Here is a 20,096-nt window from a genome sequence, read left to right as displayed (position 1 = left end):
GATTGAGCCTGTAACCCAGGCATGCGCCCTGACAGGGAATCGATCCAGTGACCTCTTGGTTCATAGGCTGACACTCAATCACTGAGCCACTCCAGCAGGGGTCTTGGCATTTTTCTTTATCATTCCCTGTATATGTGAGTATACTATATATATATTCAGGGTGGGGTGAAAATAGGTCTATAGTTGTGAGTACGTGAAACACAGTTTATTCTTGTATTATTTATTAACTAGAGGCCCGGTGCACAAAATTTGTGCAATGGGTGGGGGGTCCCTCAGCCCGGCCTGCGCCCTCTCGCAATCCGGGACCCTTCGGGGGATGTCCAACTGCTGATTTAAGCCAGATCCCTGCAGTTGGACATCCAGCAGTCAGATATCCCTATTGCAATCTGGGACCGCTCACCCCTAACCGCTCACCTGCCTGCCTGCTCACTCCTAACTGCTCGCCTGCCTGCATGCTCACTCCTAACCGCTCTCCTGCCTGCCTGCTTGCTCACTCCTAACCGCTCTCCTGTCTGCCTGCTCACTCCTAACCGCTCTCCTGCCTGCCTGCTCACTCCTAACCGCTCTCCTGCCTGCCCACTCACTCCTAACCGCTCTCCTGCCTGCCTGCTTGCTCACTCCTAACCGCTCTCCTGTCTGCCTGCTCACTCCTAACCGCTCTCCTGCCTGCCCACTCACTCCTAACCGCTCTCCTGCCTGCCTGCTCACTCCTAACCGCTCTCCTGCCTGTCTGCCTGCTCACTCCTAACCGCTCTCCTGCCTGCCTGCTCACTCCTAACCGCTCGCCTGCCTGCATGCTCACTCCTAACCGCTCTCCTGCCTGCCTGCTGAATCCTAACCGCTCTCCTGCCTGCCTGCTCACTCCTAACCGCTCTCCTGCCTGCCCACTCACTCCTAACCGCTCTCCTGCCTGCCTGCATGCTCACTCCTAACCGCTCTCCTGCCTGCTTGCTCACTCCTAACCGCTCGCCTGCCTGCTTGCTCACTCCTAACCGCTCGCCTGCCTGCATGCTCACTCCTAACCGCTCTCCTGCCTGCATGCTCACTCCTAACCGCTCTCCTGCCTGCCTGCATGCTCACTCCTAACCGCTCTCCTGCCTGCTTGCTCACTCCTAACCGCTCTCCTGCCTGCTTGCTCACTCCTAACCGCTCGCCTGCCTGCTTGCTCACTCCTAACCGCTCTCCTGCCTGCCTGCCTGCTCACTCCTAACCGCTCGCCTGCCTGCATGCTCACTCCTAACCGCTCTCCTGCCTGCCTGCTTGCTCACTCCTAACCGCTCTCCTGCCTGCCTGCTCACTCCTAACCGCTCTCCTGTCTGCCTGCTCACTCCTAACCGCTCTCCTGCCTGCCTGCTCACTCCTAACCGCTCGCCTGCCTGCATGCTCACTCCTAACCGCTCTCCTGCCTGCCTGCTGAATCCTAACCGCTCTCCTGCCTGCCTGCTGAATCCTAACCGCTCTCCTGCCTGCCTGCTCACTCCTAACCGCTCTCCTGCCTGCCCACTCACTCCTAACCGCTCTCCTGCCTGCCTGCTCACTCCTAACCGCTCTCCTGCCTGCCTGCTTGCTCACTCCTAACCGCTCTCCTGCCTGCCTGCTCACTCCTAACCGCTCTCCTGCCTGCCCACTCACTCCTAACCGCTCTCCTGCCTGCCTGCTTGCTCACTCCTAACCGCTCTCCTGTCTGCCTGCTCACTCCTAACCGCTCTCCTGCCTGCCTGCTCACTCCTAACCGCTCGCCTGCCTGCATGCTCACTCCTAACCGCTCTCCTGCCTGCCTGCTGAATCCTAACCGCTCTCCTGCCTGCCTGCTCACTCCTAACCGCTCTCCTGCCTGCCCACTCACTCCTAACCGCTCTCCTGCCTGCCTGCATGCTCACTCCTAACCGCTCTCCTGCCTGCTTGCTCACTCCTAACCGCTCGCCTGCCTGCTTGCTCACTCCTAACCGCTCGCCTGCCTGCATGCTCACTCCTAACCGCTCTCCTGCCTGCATGCTCACTCCTAACCGCTCTCCTGCCTGCCTGCATGCTCACTCCTAACCGCTCTCCTGCATGCTTGCTCACTCCTAACCGCTCTCCTGCCTGCTTGCTCACTCCTAACCGCTCGCCTGCCTGCTTGCTCACTCCTAACCGCTCTCCTGCCTGCCTGCCTGCTCACTCCTAACCGCTCGCCTGCCTGCATGCTCACTCCTAACCGCTCTCCTGCCTGCCTGCTTGCTCACTCCTAACCGCTCTCCGGCCTGCCTGCTCACTCCTAACCGCTCTCCTGTCTGCCTGCTCACTCCTAACCGCTCTCCTGCCTGCCTGCTCACTCCTAACCACTCGCCTGCCTGCATGCTCACTCCTAACCGCTCTCCTGCCTGCATGCTCACTCCTAACCGCTCTCCTGCCTGCCTGCTGAATCCTAACCGCTCTCCTGCCTGCCTGCTGAATCCTAACCGCTCTCCTGCCTGCCTGCTCACTCCTAACCGCTCTCCTGCCTGCATGCTCACTCCTAACCGCTCTCCTGCCTGCCTGCTCACTCCTAACCGCTCTCCTGCCTGCCTGCTCACTCCTAACTGCTCTCCTGCCTGCCTGCTCACTCCTAACCGCTCTCCTGCCTGCCTGCTTGCTCACTCCTAACTGCTCTCCTGCCTGCCTGCTCACTCCTAACTGCTCTCCTGCCTGCCTGCTCACTCCTAACCGCTCTCCTGCCTGCCTGCTCACTCCTAACCGCTCTCCTGCCTGCCTGCTCACTCCTAACCGCTCTCCTGCCTGCCTGCTGAATCCTAACCGCTCTCCTGCCTGCCTGCTCACTCCTAACCGCTCTCCTGCCTGCCTGCTCACTCCTAACCGCTCTCCTGCCTGCCTGCTCACTCCTAACTGCTCGCCTGCCTGCATGCTCACTCCTAACCGCTCTCCTGCCTGCTCACTCCTAACGGCTCTCCTGCCTGCCCGCTCACTCCTAACCGCTTGCCTGCCTGCCTGCTCACTCCTAACTGCTCGCCTGCCTGCTCACTCCTAACCGCTCTCCTGCCTGCCTGCTCACTCCTAACCGCTCTCCTGCCTGCCTGCTCACTCCTAACCGCTCTCCTGCCTGCCTGCTCACTCCTAACCGCTCTCCTGCCTGCCTGCTCACTCCTAACCGCTCTCCTGCCTGCCTGCTCACTCCTAACCGCTCTCCTGCCTGCCTGCTCACTCCTAACTGCTCGCCTGCCTGCATGCTCAGTGTGTGGCATAGCTACGGGTCATTTTGGTTCTTCCGGTCATTCCACCCTAACAGTCACTTAGGCTTTAATATATAGAGATGATGGTATTACTTTCCATGCTGACAACTGTAAACCTACTGTGAACCTCCCTGTACCTCTGTCCCGTCATATTTTTTCACCTTTCTCATTCTGTTCTAATTCCCAGGCCCCCTAGTCTCCTCAAGCTCCGCACTTCGCACTTGTCAGAGGTCATCTTATTCCTCTCGGTTCTGGATTTTTTACCGGATGTTAACCCGATCCGTTCCTCTCTAGGATTGGCGTGGCCGCCATGCTGCTCTTTGTGTGAATATACGAACCTAATCCACACAGACAGAAGGGAGCGGGGACAGTGGGGTCCTGCGTGGACTCTGGCACCAGGCTGCCCAAGGTCAAGCCCTGGCTCTGATGCCACTAGTTGGGTGCCCTTGGGGGAGGTTCTCTAGGACTCGGTTTCCTCATCTACAAAATGGGGACAGTGCTATCTCTGTTGTGGGGTTAGTGAGTCTAAAATGAGATAATGCCTGTGTCTGGCATTATTATTTCCTCTGGAAGTTCTCCAGCTCATGTTTATATTCCCTGGAAATGAAAATGGACTGCAACAGCAGACAAAGTTATCCTGAAAGAGTTTGATCCGTGATACTTCCCTCTGCACGAGCAGAGAGATGTGGCAGGAAGGCCCAGGCACTGCCATCTTCTCCCTTTTCTAATGTGGCACCTTAATGTGGTCACGGCGTGACCCTGCGTTTACTCCCCACCTATCCTCTCTCCTTCCCGTGTGTGTGCCCACACTTAGCTTTAGAAGTGGTTGCATCTTCTAAAAGCACATCACTGGGTCAAACTGAGAGTTTCCCGTGTTCACTAGCCCAGCCTGCCAATTCTATCACCAGGGGAGATGAAGGCAGACGTCAGCATTTTTTCTTTAGGGCTAACCAAAACCTGTCAGCAAAACCACCCAAAACAGAGAAACTAGCCCAGCTGGCGTGGCTCAGCGGTTGAGCATTGACCTATGAACCAGGAGGTCAGGGTTCGATTCCCAGTCAGGGCACATGCCCAGGCGGCAGGCTCAATTCCCAATGTGGGCCATGCACGAGGCATCATTGGTGCTTCTATCTCTGCCTCCCTCTCCCTTCCTCTCTGAAATCAATAAGAATATATTTAAAAAAAAAAAAAAAGGAACACGAAATTGAAATGGAAACATAATGAGACAGATGCTATTGTCACATCGGTTCCACACTGAACTACTGCTCACCAAGGTCTGTCTGGTCCCTCTGCCTCTCCATGAGCTTCGAGGGGCTCAGCCCTTTCTGGCAGACATTTTAGCAGAAAGCCCTTTGATCCACATTGTTTACTACCAGGATAGGCAAAGAAATTCTGACGACTCAGAATGCAAGTACCTAAGAAAATAAAAGGATCACTCAAAATACTTGATAGGGAAATGTTAAAATAAATGTCAGGATCGAGTTATGATTTTGTAAGAATATCATTAATTTTTTTTCAGCCCCACAGAGATTGTGGTTATCAAGCAAACAGCATCCCATATGACGCTGGGTTAGGACAGAGGACAGATGATGTCTCACTCATGTGTTGGATTTAGAGAGTATTTTGTATTTCTATTGTTATATCCAGCACAATCTTGAGAAAATATTAGGGTGAATGAAGGCAACTCTCTGAAGCAAAAAACAGAATGATTAAAAACAGAGCAATTGCTTTATATGTGCATTGAACTTACATTGGATTTGGACTTCACTGTGCATAGAATCTAAGGCTACTCTTTTGTTTGATTCAACAATGAACAAGTCTCTTAAGATGTAAGATTATTAAGTTTTGATATTAAAACAGAATGAAATGATGTCCTTCAATGGAGAAATTAATAACAATGGCTAAGCAAACACTCACAGGAATAAGAGAAAGAACTTTACATACATGACTTATTCTCAAATGCATTATGCTAAGTGAAGGAAGTCAGACTTATAGGTTATATACTGCATGACTCCATTCATGTGACATTCTGGAAAAGGGGAAAGAATATGGGGATGGAGAACAGGTGAGTGGTTGACAAGGTTTAGAGTAAGGAAGGGGTTGACTACAAAGGGATAGCACAAGGGGATTGGGGAGGGTGGTGGTGATAGAAGTTTTCTGTATCAATCATGGTGGTGGACATGGGCCTCTATCCATCTGTCAATGCTCATAGGCCTGCATATCAAAAGTCTGAATTTAATATTATTTTTTAAATAAATATTTTTCTAAAAACTTAGAGTGGTATCTAATCCTTCAGGCACGCAGGAGTACTTCTCCTCCCTCCCTCTCCCATCAACCCTGGAGGGTGGCATGTACTTGAAAGGCAAAAGGAAATGCTCAGATATCTCTACGTTTTGACTATATATATTTTTTCATTGCGTGTGCTGGAACCTCAGGACGCCCCTGCCCAGATATGATCGCTCTATTGTGCAAACCATATGTGTCAAGACCTTTTCTCTGTCCTAAAGCTTCACTGAGTAGTTCTAGCCTTTTTAACCAAGGAAGTTCTAATATGACATGGATAAAAGAATAGGTTAGAAAAAAAAGTCTAAAATATTAAGTTAAAGGTAGGGAAGACCTATGACTCTGTAATTGCTACAATAATTAAGTATTATTGCCAAAGTTTAATGAGGAACGTTGCTTTTTCTTTCCAGGAGGTAAAGTGTTTGCAAGATTCCTCAGCCTGTGGCCTGGCTGTTTATTCTTACACCATTTATTTGCTCCAGATTAAGAAAAAAAATAAAGCAATTATGCCTTAATTAGCTTACATAATTTGTGAAGAAAGAGCAGCAGAGAGATTCTCTTGCTTATTTTGTATAATGAGTGCAAATAAGATTAGCAAGAGTAGAATTGAAAAGTAAAGTTTTAATGGAATGGCACCAAATGTTCATTGCTCTTTAAGTATTTTCATTCTAGAATATCTAAATATGAATTGGGTCATCAACAGAGCTTTGCTGAAGACCCTGGTAATAACCAAGTTAGCATCTGCTACTAAAATGCTGATCACGAAGTATGTAGGAAAGAACTTGGCCTTGCCCAACGAGCCAACTGGCTATTGGCCTCTGCTTCTGGAAGGTAATCTATGCCATAGTTAAGCGGTGTCTTTTAGGGTGGGGCCTAGTCACACTACATTTTAGGGTGGGGCCAGTCACAACCATGTGACTTGAAGTGGATGCTTTGGGTCAAGCTGTATCAGTCAACCTGGAGACACTTCACCCACATTGGCAATCAATCAATTAACCCATCAGTCATGCCTACGTAGTGAAGCCCAAGCAAAAATCTCTGGACACGGAGGCTCAGGTGAGCTTTCCTGACTGGCAATAACCTGTGCATATTATCACACGCTGATGCTGGGAGGGCAGCGTGTCCTCACCCAACAGGAGAGTGAGGACAGTGGAGCGTTCACATTTGGAACCCTCCCAGACTCTGCTCTTCCTTTGGCTGATGTTAGTCTGTGTCCTTTCCCTGCAATCCACCATAGTCATGCAAACAAGTGAGGGTGGTTTGGGAAACCCCTGAACTTGCAGTTAGTCAGACTTAAGTGGTCTTGTAGAGGACTGTGACTGTGCGTTCAAACTTTGCAGCTAATGTCAGATACTAAATTGACAATCTCATCCCCAAATTCACTCTTTTGAAAAGTCCTTGCTCCTGTCCTGGAGAAACGTATAACCCAGTTAAGATGAGAAATTAGACAGGGAACTCAGACAACTTAACAAAAGGAAGATAACCCAATCAAAAAATGGGCAACGGACCTAAATAGACACTTTTCGAAAGAGGACATACAGAAGGCCAAGACACATATGAAAACATGCTCAAAGTCACTAATCACCCGAGAGATGCAAATCAAAATGACATGAGGTACCATCTCACACCTGTCAGAATGGCTATCATCAACAAATCAACAAACGACAAGTGCTGGCAAGGATGTGGAGAAAAGGGAACCCTCGTGCACTGCTGGTGGGAATGCAGACTGGTGCAGCCACTGTGGAAAACAGTATGGAGTTTCCTCAAAAAACTAAAAATGGAGCTCCCATTTGACCCAGTGATCCCACTTCTAGGAATATATCCCAAGAAACTAGAAACACGAATCAGAAAGGATATATGCATCCCTATATTCATAGCAGCACGATTTACAATAGCTAAGATTTGGAAACAGCCTAAGTGCCCATCAGCAGATGAGTGGATTAAAAAACTGTGGTACATGCCCTAACCCTGTGGTCGTCAAACTCAGAGCCAAATATAAACAGTACAATTGAAATTTCTTTTGAGAGCCAAATTTTTTAAACTTAAACTTCTTCTAACACCACTTCTTCAAAATAGACTCACCCAGGCCGTGGTATTTTGTGGAAGAGCCACACTCAAGGGGCCAAAGAGCCGCATGTGGCTCGCGAGCCGCAGTTTGCCAACCACTGCACTACCACGGCCTGGGCGAGTCTATTTTGAAGAAGTGGCGTTAGAAGAAGTTTAAGTTTAAAAAATTTGGCTCTCAAAAGAAATTTCAATCGTTGTACTGTTGATATTTGGCTCTGTTGACTAATGAGTTTGCCGACCACTGGTTAGTGGATAGAGCGTCGGCCTGTGGACTGAAGGATCCCAGGTTCAATTCTGGTCAAGGGCATGTACCTTGGTTGCAGGCACATCCTCAGTGCAGGGTGTGCAGGAGGCAGCTGATCGATGTTTCTCTCTCATCGATGTTTCTTAGCTCTCTATCTCTCTCCCTTCCACTCTGTAAAAAAATCAATAAAATATATATTTTTTTAAAACGGAACGTAGAGCCAGAATCATAGAAGCATCAAACAGACTGTCCAATTTAAGAGGGAAGGTGGGGAGGGGGGAGGGTAAAAGATCAATCAAAGGACTTGTATGCATGCATATGAGTATAACCAATGGACACAGACAATAGGGGGGTTAGGGCATGTGTGGCGGGGGGTGGCTGGGGAGAGGTCAAAGGGGGAAAAAGGAGACTTATGTAATACTGTAAACAATAAAGAATTTAAATAAAATAAATAAATTAAATAAAACAAAACCTACCATCAGTTTTGACTGATGTTTCTGTAATCTGCAGCAAACAACGTGGCAAACAGAATTGCCCCTCAAAGCCCTAGCTGGTTTGGCTCAGTGGATAGAGCGTCAGCCTGTGGACTGAAGGGTCCCAGGTTTGATTCCAGTCAAGGGCACATGACTCAATCCCCAGTAGGGGGTGTGCAGAAGGCAGCCAATCGGTGATTCTCTCTCATCATTGATGTTTCTATTTCTCTCTCCCTCTCCCTTCCTCTCTGAAATCAATAACAATAAAATAATGCCCATGCAGTAATTCCTAGAAACTGGAAACACAGTTGGGGTAACACAGCAAAAAGGACTGTGCAGATGCAGGCAGGGTTGTGAACCATAGAATAGAAAGCGTATCCTGGCTTCTCTGTATTCGATTATTTGATCTAATCAAATGAGCTCTTAAAAAACAGCTATCTTCGCCTGGGGTCAGAGACGTGACGCGGAGATCAGAGAGTAATGCTGCGTTTGACCCCAGGGTTGCGAGCTTTCAGTGTTAGGTGGCTAATTCACCCTCCTCACAGCGGCCTCCGATAAACCACAAGCATCCTTTTAAAAAGTACCAGGCATAGCACCAAGGTTGGGTTTTCCCATTTATAACATTATCTGCGTGACGCTGCATTCTGGGGAAGACAGAGGAGGCAAAGAGGAAGGAAGGTTTTATGAGAAGGCACTCATCCCTATCATAAAGAGCACATTCTGCCGTGTTGCTGTTTGCCTTCTTTCCCTTAAGTTCCTATTTGCACACAACTGGTTGCTGTTGGGGACAAGGCCTTTGGTGTCAATCATGCTGTGATCAGCAAGGCACGGCGGCCTCTGGCCATGGCCTCCCCAGCACACGCAGCCCTTGCTGTGGCTCCCTCTGTCGGAGCAGTATCTGTCCAGTCAGCAAAATTCAGGACAGCTCCCCCAAGAGCAGGTTCCAATCCCCAAAGAAATCACCAGGTTTGTTGTTTTGAAGAAAGGGGTTGCCACCATTTATGAACGATGTTGCCATATGCCACGGTGATGTCTTTTCCCCTTTAAGAACTGCACGGAAGCCACGGACACCACCCCGAGAGCAGGGCACAGCGTTGCAAAACTTGGCCAACGATGGCAAGTTGGCAGACTCCTTGACTTCAGGGGTCCATGAACCTCCGATGGGGAGTCCTGCCCTGGAGTAGTGGTCTCAAAACTATTTAAATAATTAGCCCTTTCCATTGCCACCATGTGCCCACCATCCAGATATCACTGCTGACATGTACACATAAGGAACTGTTTGACATTGAAACGGGGACTCAGAACTGTTGGACATTGAAATTGGGACTCAAACATTTTTTGTTATTATATGTTTATTTCTAGTCTGCAGAGGCAAGATTTTTTAAAGGAAAGAAATGGGGGGAAAATAGATACAGAGGCAAAGAAGCATTGAACAGACTGTCAAACTACAGCGGGAAGGCAGGGGAGGTTGGGGGAGGCCTGTAAGAGATCAACCGAAGGACTTGTACGCATGCATATAAGCATAACCAATGGATACAAGACACTGCGGGGGGCAGGTAAAGGCATGTACTGGGGGGTAGGGAAGACCGGGGGGAGGTCAATGGGGAAAAAAAAAAGGAGACATATGTACTACTATTTGTAATACTTCAAACAATTAAAAAAAATAAAATTAAAAAACAAAACAAAAACAAAATAAATAAATAATTAGCCCTTTCAAACACAGAAGATGTGTCCCAAACCTATGGATACTTACTTATCTATAATAAAAGCGTAATATGCTAATTAGACTGGACAGCCGAACGACCTTCTGGACATCCTTCCGGACGACCTTGCGGACGAAGCCGGGGCTGCGAGGGCGGAGCCCCTTGCACAAATTTCGTGCATCAGGCCTCTAGTAAATTATATACATGGACTACTCTCCTAATGTATTACGTGCTTAATAAAACACTCAAAAGTTAAAATATATAAAGGACGAGATGAAAACAAACATTAAAAGGTCAAACATTCCCCTCTGCCCCCCGCCCCCCAATGAATGCTCGCACACATGCCCTAGATGCACACACTCCACTTTGAAGCCTTTCCCCAGGGTCTGGGTCCAGTGGCATCTAGCTGCCAGACTTCTCACCAGGTCAAGTTCATGAATGGTTAAACAAAGAAATGGAAAAAAGGAAAACGAAGAGAGATGGAAAAGCGGCAAGTCCTACAGTAGAAAGAAAAACGCTAACCCGCTTAGATAAAAATAACTCCCAACACTGTGTGGCTAGGAAGCTGCACCTGTCCCACCTCTAATAAAAGATGAACATCCCTAGTGGCGAGTTCTCAGCAGGAGAGGCCCCTGCAAAAGCTTTGACTATTCACACATGAAAGAACCAGGTTTCCGATAAAGAACCACTCTGCCCTATATAAGCCATGGCCACACTGCACATTATAAACCAAGCTGTGCTCTCGGTAACAGACCTGAGTGCGGAAGAGCTTTGGAAAGTTACATGTTCTAGAAGCAGAAGACCTCGCCATTCAAATCCCTCTCTCTTCCTCAGCTCGAGAAGTCAGCTAGCCTGCCTGGTTCTTAGAGCCCTCAACCCTTAAATGGGAATAATAACATGTGCAGATTGCATGGCCTATTCGTAGATTAAAACTCACACCTGACATTGATGGAGGTGAAGGTGCTCTGAAAATTATAAAATGCTTTGTAAATGACAGGAAATAATCACCTTTGTCCTCCGGCCATAAAAACAAAAGCCAAATAATTCACAAAGCCACTTACATGTGCCCCTCCAGAAAAACCAGTGTGTAACTTCCAGGTTTAAAGTCCACGCTGCTCCAGTTCCCAGCTCCTCAGCCATTCCCAGCTAACCCTATTGGAAGTGACCTATGTACATGCCCCACCTGTGGACCTGGCAGAGGCCATTCAAGTGCACGTTGTCTAGGCGACACATGTGCATCCCGGAAGTGAAGGCGGCAGGGCGAGGGAACAATGGCCATCCTGTGGGGGCCTGGAGGCTATGGCCCCATGGGGCCTGGAGTGGCCTGCACCTGATTCCATGGAGAAGCCTTCAGGCCTTCTGTTCACTAGAAAGGCCCCCAGAACGGCCGAGCAATCATCTCAGTAGCCCATCAAAGCAGTGTCACTGGATAAGCTCCGAGAGCTTTGGGACCCGACACCCCAGTCTGAAGCCCCTTGTGTCTGGCAAACCCAGGCCAGAGATGTCCTTCCCAGATGAAGCCACTGAAGATGACTTACACAAACATCTTTAAAGCTTCAAAATTTATTGCTGTACATTTTCGCATAGCATTTACTATGGAAATACTAATAGTGCAAATATTTATTTTGGACTTTGTAGCATTTGAGAGATCACAAAGCTTTTTAATCTTCTGTAATCGTTTATGACGATCTAGATTAGTCAACTTATTTTTAGAATTCAAAACAAGTGATGTTCTATTCAAAGGGAGTGCATAATGCTTTTTCGGTCTCCTCTAGAACAAAGGAAGCCTCCACGGGCACTCCTTTCCTTCATGGCATAAACACCTTGCAACGTTTTTCCAACCGCAATACTTTGTTCATTCACAAACCCAATCAACAAACATTTACTGACAAACTGTCATCTGCCAGGCACTGTGCTAGGCTCTGTTAGGATGAAAAGATGCAACCTCTGCTTTCACGGTGCTTACAATCTCTAAGTAGAAACAGACATGCAAGAAAAATGCATAATACAAAACAGTAAAGTGCTTCCCTGGAGGTATTTACAAAGTGCAGTGGGAACTTGGAAGAGGGGAAAGGTCATCTGCCCTGAGAAGTCAGGGACAGCTTCACAGAGGAGGTAGCCATTGAGCTGAGACGGGACCAACGGTCGGGAATTTGCCATGTAGACAGGCGGGCAGATGGAATGACAGTTGCCAAGACACAGAGGCCCCAGGGGCCCTTGGAAGGAGCAGGTGATGCAGTGTTTCTTGAGCCGAAGGTGCGATGGGGAGAGGGCAGGAGGAGCGAGGCCAGTGGGCAGGGCTCAGATCATGAAGAGCCTATGGACCAGTCTTCCATTCACTCAACAAAGGCCATCGGGTGAGTGCTGACCGGGTGCCGGGCTAGGCTATGCGCTGGGTTAGAACAGGGACGAGACAGCACAGCCTTGCTCTCGTGGAGCTTACATTCTAGCAGACAGACAGGTAAGAAGCCAACAAATAAACCAAACCCAGAGTTAGAAGATTTCATCGAAGGAAGTAAACAGAGTGCTGAGGCAGAAAATAAGTATCACGGGGGTTGGGGTGTTGAGAGGATAAGAGTCGTCTTGGAAGTGACAAAAACGACACCCGAGGGATCACCCTCATGTGCTAGCAGGGGAGCATCACTGTGCACCAGGCACTGTGCCCAGCACCCACTAAGCAGGATCCCACACAGCCCTCAGCACGACTGAGGTGGCAGTGATTCCTGGGTCACCGATGAGCAACACGCTCAAGACTCGGGCACCTGACAAGTCACACACATGGCAAACCAGGGTTCAAACACGGGTTCTCTTCACCTCAAAGTTCAAAGTGCTCACTAGGACAATTTATTCTGAACTACACATACAGCTAAGGGAGGGGCTTTGAGATGGCACATGAGAGTCACATTTGCTTTAAGGACCATTTCTGATGGCTCTATGGAGGAAAAAAAGGAAGGGTGGGGAGGGAAGGGGACAAGGAAAAAATAAAAATAAAAGTTTTTTAAAGGGAGGCACTGAAAGCGCAGAGGAGAGGAAAGGCTGCATGAAGGCAGTGGCCGCGGGGATGGAGACAAGATGGAAACGTGAGGCGGGCGGTTGGTGATCAGCTCTAAGAGGATGATGGGATGCTGGAGGCAGCTCTAACAGGATGATGGGACGCTGGAGGCAGTTCTAACAGGATGATGGGATGCTGGAGGCAGTTCTAACGGGATGATGGGACGCTGGAGGCAGCTCTAACAGGATGATGGGATGCTGGAGGCAGCTCTAACAGGATGATGGGATGCTGGAGGCAGCTCTAACAGGATGATGGGATGCTGGAGGCAGTTCTAACGGGATGATGGGACGCTGGAGGCAGTTCTAACAGGATGATGGGATGCTGGAGGCAGCTCTAACAGGATGATGGGACGCTGGAGGCAGTTATAACAGGACGATGGGATGCTGGAGGCAGTTATAACAGGATGATGGGATGCTGGAGGCAGCTCTAACAGGATGATGGGACGCTGGAGGCAGTTATAACAGGACGATGGGATGCTGGAGGCAGCTCTAACAGGATGATGGGATGCTGGAGGCAGTTATAACAGGATGATGGGATGCTGGAGGCAGTTCTAACAGGATGATGGGACGCTGGAGGCAGCTCTAACAGGATGATGGGATGTTGGAGGCAGCTCTAACAGGACGATGGGATGCTGGAGGCAGCTCTAACAGGATGATGGGATGCTGGAGGCAGCTCTAACAGGACGATGGGATGCTGGAGGCAGCTCTAACAGGACGATGGGATGCTGGAGGCAGCTCTAAGAGGATGATGGGACGCTGGAGGCAGTTATAACAGGACGATGGGATGCTGGAGGCAGCTCTAACAGGATGATGGGATGCTGGAGGCAGTTATAACAGGACGATGGGATGCTGGAGGCAGTTCTAACAGGATGATGGGATGCTGGAGGCAGCTCTAACAGGACGATGGGATGCTGGAGGCAGCTCTAACAGGATGATGGGATGCTGGAGGCAGCTCTAAGAGGATGATGGGATGCTGGAGGCAGTTATAACAGGATGATGGGACGCTGGAGGCAGTTATAACAGGATGATGGGATGCTGGAGGCAGTTATAACAGGACGATGGGATGCTGGAGGCAGCTCTAACAGGATGATGGGATGCTGGAGGCAGCTCTAACAGGATGATGGGATGCTGGAGGCAGCTCTAAGAGGATGATGGGATGCTGGAGGCAGCTCTAACAGGATGATGGGATGCTGGAGGCAGCTCTAAGAGGATGATGGGATGCTGGAGGCAGCTCTAACAGGATGATGGGATGCTGGAGGCAGTTATAACAGGACGATGGGATGCTGGAGGCAGCTCTAACAGGACGATGGGATGCTGGAGGCAGTTCTAACAGGACGATGGGATGCTGGAGGCAGCTCTAAGAGGATGATGGGACGCTGGAGGCAGCTCTAAGAGGATGATGGGACGCTGGAGGCAGCTCTAACAGGATGATGGGACGCTGGAGGCAGTTATAACAGGACGATGGGATGCTGGAGGCAGTTCTAACAGGATGATGGGATGCTGGAGGCAGCTCTAAGAGGATGATGGGATGCTGGAGGCAGCTCTAACAGGATGATGGGATGCTGGAGGCAGCTCTAACAGGATGATGGGATGCTGGAGGCAGTTCTAACAGGATGATGGGATGCTGGAGGCAGCTCTAACAGGATGATGGGACGCTGGAGGCAGTTCTAACAGGATGATGGGACGCTGGAGGCAGTTCTAACAGGATGATGGGATGCTGGAGGCAGTTCTAACAGGATGATGGGATGCTGGAGGCAGTTCTAACAGGATGATGGGATGCTGGAGGCAGCTCTAACAGGATGATGGGACGCTGGAGGCAGCTCTAACAGGATGATGGGATGCTGGAGGCAAGGGAGGAGTGGCACCTGGACCCTTTCTGGGCCCTGCCTCGGCATCTGGACCAGATGGTTGGCCTTTACGCGGGTTACGGAACGCAAGACAGTGACGGGTTTGTGAGGATGAGATGCTGAGTTTGATTTTGGTTGTGTCATCCTGTGGGGATACCGGACTTATGAGCTGGTCCCCAGTTGGACACCATGCAATGGCTTGCACACCTGCTCTCCACCTGAGCAAAGTCTATAGGAACGAAAACGTTTTGTACGTGTGTACATTGCAGTGTTGCTTTTACAAAAGCTGTTTATGAAAACACGTAGATCTTGGTCGGATTGCTTTGTAAAAAGAACATACGATCACCAAGATGAAAGTACCCAAGGCTGATTGCAATGAAGAACCACGGATGTGGGAGAGGCTAAGAAAAGTCTCTGGGCGCCCTTCTAACTAGTCCGTCCAGTTCTTAAAAGGAAATCCCCGCGAACATCACACGGACCCCCATGGGGAGTGTCGGCCAGGGCAGCCCCTCTGCCAAGTCTCCCCAGCGTTGGCCCGTGTCCCTGCTCATCCACTAGCAGGGCCGCTCCAGGACCTTGGTGCCGGCGGCCCAGGGGTCAACGCTGAATGTCCGTCAGGAATTCCAAGGAAAGCTTCCTATGTAATTGGCATGAGGCCCAGAAACAGCAGCCCAAGCCTAGCCAGGGCATACTGTGGATATTCTCTCTTCCTTCCCTTCCTCGGGAGCTGAAGGGTGCTGGAGGGCGTGGCATCAACTGCACAAGTGACACTTACACGGCAGCGGTCACATCCCTGACACATCATTTCCGGGTCTAATTTTAAAAGAACTCAGAGCTAAGGAGTACAGAAACCCATCCTATAGAAAGACATTATTTTTGCTCTATTTCTCCAAATGTGCTTAAGTTTGCTTATAACCACAGCCTCCTTTCCTTAGCATCAGACTAACTTGTTTTGATTTGTAAAATTCAGTAACAAATGCCGATTTTAATAATTAGGTATTATGGAATTTAAGTGGCAATGAAGTTACACTTTTGAGTCTGAACAGGAAAAAAAACTGTTAATACTCGGGAGGCCGGGTATGGACTAGCAGAGTATTGCAATCTGGTTCATGGAGCAACCCTGCCTAGAAAGCTGCCTCTCTCTTGGCCAAGGGTCTGACCTGCACCCGTTCACTTAGTCAGGTGGTGGGCACTGGAAAATGCAAAGTAATCTAGAAAAAACGGCCAACGCAGGCCTCCAGTAACACCGAATTGTGTACCGGATTCCTGCCCAAGGGAAGAAAATGACTTCTTCCCACAGAACTAACGGAAGTACGAGTCAGAGGCAAGGGGCAAAGGACACGTGCTAGATGACAGCTTAGGAATTCTGGTGAGAACACACTCCTCATTACCTGTTGCAGATGTGTGAACTCCTCCCTCCCAGCTCCACTTCACACCTGAGGCCCAGGGGTCACAGTTGAATGGAAACCGGGAAGGCCCAGGACAGGCTGGGGGTGTTCTTTAACAGAAAGAATCCCAATCGGTCTGTGAATATAATCATTTATTTGTCTTTACAGTGATGATGGAAGAATGTACAGATGTCCTCTTTCAATAAAGTATAAAAATCTGCTTATATACAGTGAAGTCACAATAATCTTGAATTGGGAAATTTATTTGGTACTCATTCATATTCAAACTGGGGGCAGACAGATAGTTCTCATAAGTGCTACATTTCCAGTAGATTGCACCTGGCATCCAAAGCTCAGCTTCTTCCTGCTTGATATTACAAAAGACTAATTTTAAGTCCTAGGACTCAAAATAAACATCATTTTTTTGAATAATAGATATATACATCAAAAATACATCTAAAAAGGCATTGGTTAGTGCTATTAAAAAGCTTTATGTGCTCGGGTACATTTGTTTTTTTCTTACAGGCAAAACCCAGTGGAAACGTTTTGGTTCAATTCTAGGAATTTGCTCTTGGGGAACGTCAGCCAAAAGTTACCTGTAAGGAAAACAAAAAAACCTCCGTCAGTCAATGATTTCGCAGGTGCGGTCAGCAAAACTTAGGAGAGTAATTAGAGGCTAAATTTCACTTAGCACCACATTTTTAAAGCCCTGATTAGCATTTAGTTGTAATGTGTTGTACATAAAAAGTGCTCAACACATCCCCTCACCTTTCCGGCTCAAAGAAATGTCACTTCCTCAGGGAGGCCTGTGACCCTCACATCATGGCATTAGCCCCCCGCCACCAGCTCTCACAGGACCTGTTTTCCTTTGACAGCACACAGCACAGCTGGTGATGGATCGCACAGTTATGGAGCGTTCATGGAAGATGGCTACACTGAAGGCTCTGTGCGCATAGGAACTGTGCGGCTGCGACCCTCCCTGGCCCCCAGGACCTGGTACTGAATACAAGGGCGACCGCAGGACGAGGTGCACATCCCCAGACTGAAGGGTTCAAAGCCAACTTCAGGGCCACAACTCTGGGACTCACACTGCTCGTTCCCTCCCACCCGCCCCTCTCTCTCTCTCTCTCCCCCTCCTCAGTGCTGGCTTCAAAGGGCACAAATAAATAATCAGCTCTGAGTTGTGGAAAGTAAACCAAGGCCTGCGGAAGGAAGCAGCAGAGACGTTGGGAAGCAAGAGGCCACAGAAGCACGCGGAGACCCGACTGTAATCATTTAAAGACAACATATACCCAATGGAACAAAGTCCATGAAACTGCTATGTGAGATGAGAATAGGATCAAAATCCGTACTTTCCAAGGGGAATTATTTATAATTTGAAATGTCCTCATTCTCCCTGCATCGAATCTATGCTAAACAAAACCTAGAAAAAGGGCAGGATTTTGCCTACTTTGCAGCCATAATTTTAAAGGGGAGACAAGTGACCCCAGAAAGCTAAGTGTGGCGATGACAGCCACCTCCACCGCCTGTGGCCATGTCTCCCTCGCTGGCAGAGTCCTGTTCTCTATGTCTCTAAGGGGCCTTGCAGGCTTCTCCCATCATTAATACGAGGCGAGGCCCCTGGCGAGCGCTGCAGGGCTGTGCCCGCCCCACAATGAGAACGCAGGGCTGCGAAGACTGCTGGTCCTTAACCCCCGGGAGGGGCCAACGAGAGCACAAGCCCGGCGAAGGTGGAGCCCTTTATTCCCGGCTGAGGCGGCGACAGGAGGAAAGCAAGAGAACATCCCAAGTGCCAAGTCTCCCTCTCTCCCAGGTGTCAGTGCACCTGACCACATCCTTACGCTTCATCTCCACTGTCCATTTCTATGTCCATCTCTTCGGTGTCAGCAGCTCGGGACAAGATGTCTGCCATCAGGGCTTCCTCCAACTTCTTCCGCACTTGTTGTACTCGCTCTTCCTGTTTCCTTTCCAACAACCGAATCAAAAGACACGCGTCAGTGGGCGAGCACTGGAAATAGGAAGCTGCTACTCAAGCTCCTCTCTACTTCAGAATCATGGATGTTCCTAGGGAAACACTGCAAAAGTCGCTTCTATACTAGAGAAGGGGTGAGCAGGTAGCCCCCACCGCCCAGAGAACTCTGGGAGGAGTGGATGTGTTTCCATGACCTTTTCTCCCACTTCCAGAATTTCCAGTACGTGAAGATTTGGGGTTATTCCTATAAAGGGTAATTGGAAATATCTCAGAAGCAGGGCTAGAATAGGAAGTGACATGGAAACCACAGAAGAAAAGGACACTTGTTTGATGAAGCGCTGAGCAAGTGGAAGGGGGCGGGTAAGCTGCATTCGGTCTGGCACTGTGGCCGTGAGCGAGGCCAGGGCAGCTGCCTCCTGGGCGCCCAGGCCTGCTGGCAACAGGCCATCAGGAAGGAACCATGGCCACACGCTCTCTACACCAAGGACAGAAATGAAAAACGCTTTCAACTGCGACAGGCTGCGTGGGTCTAGAACAGTGGTCGGCAAACTGCGGCTCGTGAGTTTGCTGACCACTGGGATGGGGCTTAATCACAAGGAACAACAACAGCCTGTAATTATTGGAGTCGAGAGTCTAGGTCAGTGGTCGGCAAACTCATTAGTCAACAGAGCGGCAAACCGCCGCTCACGAGCCGCATGTGGCTCGCGAGCCGCAGTTTGCCGACCACTGGTCTAAAACATGCCACAAGTCTCTGTTCCTTGGCAACTGCGGCCCTCCAAAGTGAGTTAATAACCAAGCCATAAAAATGGGGGGAAGGGGTTCTGAGCCATTAGATGGAAAAGAAAGCACTGGAAGAAAGGCTATTGAATGCATTTTATCTCAAAAAGCAGAAGGAAATTGAGAGTAGCTTCCTGACAGGCAAGAGAGGGATTCCTAAAACAGTTCAAGCAAGCAAAGCGGTGTCACATCCAGGCCACGTGGGGAGGCAAGGCTGAAGAAACACAGGCGGAGGGAGGAAACGGTACATTACAGCGTCAGAAAAAACAGGTGGGGGGTTAGCCCTGACCAGAAACCAGAACCTGCCGCCTCCTGAGACCAGAGGAAAGCTGGTGAGGACGGAGATTGAGTGAGAGGAGAAGCCCAGTGTCAAGAGGTGCAACAAGGAATACTGAGGCTCAAGAAAAGGACAGGACAGGACAGGACAAGACAGGGCAGGACAGGGCAGGGCAGGGCAGGGCAGGGCAGGGCAGGGCAGGGCAGGACAGGACAGGGCAGGGCAGGACAGGACAGGACAGGACAGGGCAGGACAAGAAGGAAAAGAAAAGGGAAAGGAAAGAAAAAGGAGGCTCCTCATCAGTAATGGAGGAAGCAATCAGCACTGCCCACACCTGGGAAGTGTTCCGGAAGACGCCGAGACTCCCGGATGTTCATCCTTGGGTGCCCAACCAGCTGGGAAGTGACAGTCACCTATTCCAGCCCACATGTCTCTCTACCTCATGAGACTACCTCAAGGCGGTGAAGTTAACAGATACTTTGTAGCCACAAAAACCTTATGTCATCTTTCTTTAACTCTGAAAACAGCACAAAGCATTGAAAGGTAGAGACCTCCACTTTCTACATGAATTTTCAAAGAGAGGGAGGCTCTGAGTTAGTCAGAGCTGCTCGGCCTGTCATGTTCATGTAGGGCGGCCGGTCAAGAGGAACACAGTGTTTCTTTCTTTCTTATAGAGTCAGTCCTGCCTCGGGCTCAGTGACTCGAGGTCTATGACAAATGACACATGGATCTCATCGGCAGTCTCTCACTCCTAATAATAGAGTATGGGAATGTGCTCGGCTGCCCCAGAGTAATCCCATTAGGAAGA

The 20,096-nt window shown here is 49.5% G+C and overlaps 1 protein-coding gene across 2 annotated transcripts in view; it reads right to left on the bottom strand.

Moving 5' to 3' along the window:
- Window positions 1-16,396: 16,396 nt before the first annotated feature.
- The window catches only part of MBD2 (methyl-CpG binding domain protein 2), a 48,976-nt gene continuing 45,276 nt past the window's right edge, over window positions 16,397-20,096 (bottom strand). For both annotated transcript variants that reach the window (XR_013961372.1, XM_080683250.1), the window contains 2 exons: window positions 18,104-18,226; window positions 16,397-16,858 (listed from right to left, as the gene is read on the bottom strand). Coding sequence is in view for 1 of the 2 variants with exons in the window: in XM_080683250.1 (XP_080539376.1) it covers window positions 16,855-16,858; window positions 18,104-18,226 (127 nt within the window). In the remaining variant the exon portion in view is untranslated. The remainder of the gene's footprint in view (window positions 16,859-18,103; window positions 18,227-20,096) is intronic.

This window comes from Plecotus auritus (assembly GCF_963455305.1).
Source record: "Plecotus auritus genome assembly, chromosome: 8".
Classification (NCBI taxonomy): Eukaryota; Metazoa; Chordata; class Mammalia; order Chiroptera; family Vespertilionidae; genus Plecotus; species Plecotus auritus.
This window is presented reverse-complemented; position numbering and strand designations above follow the sequence as displayed.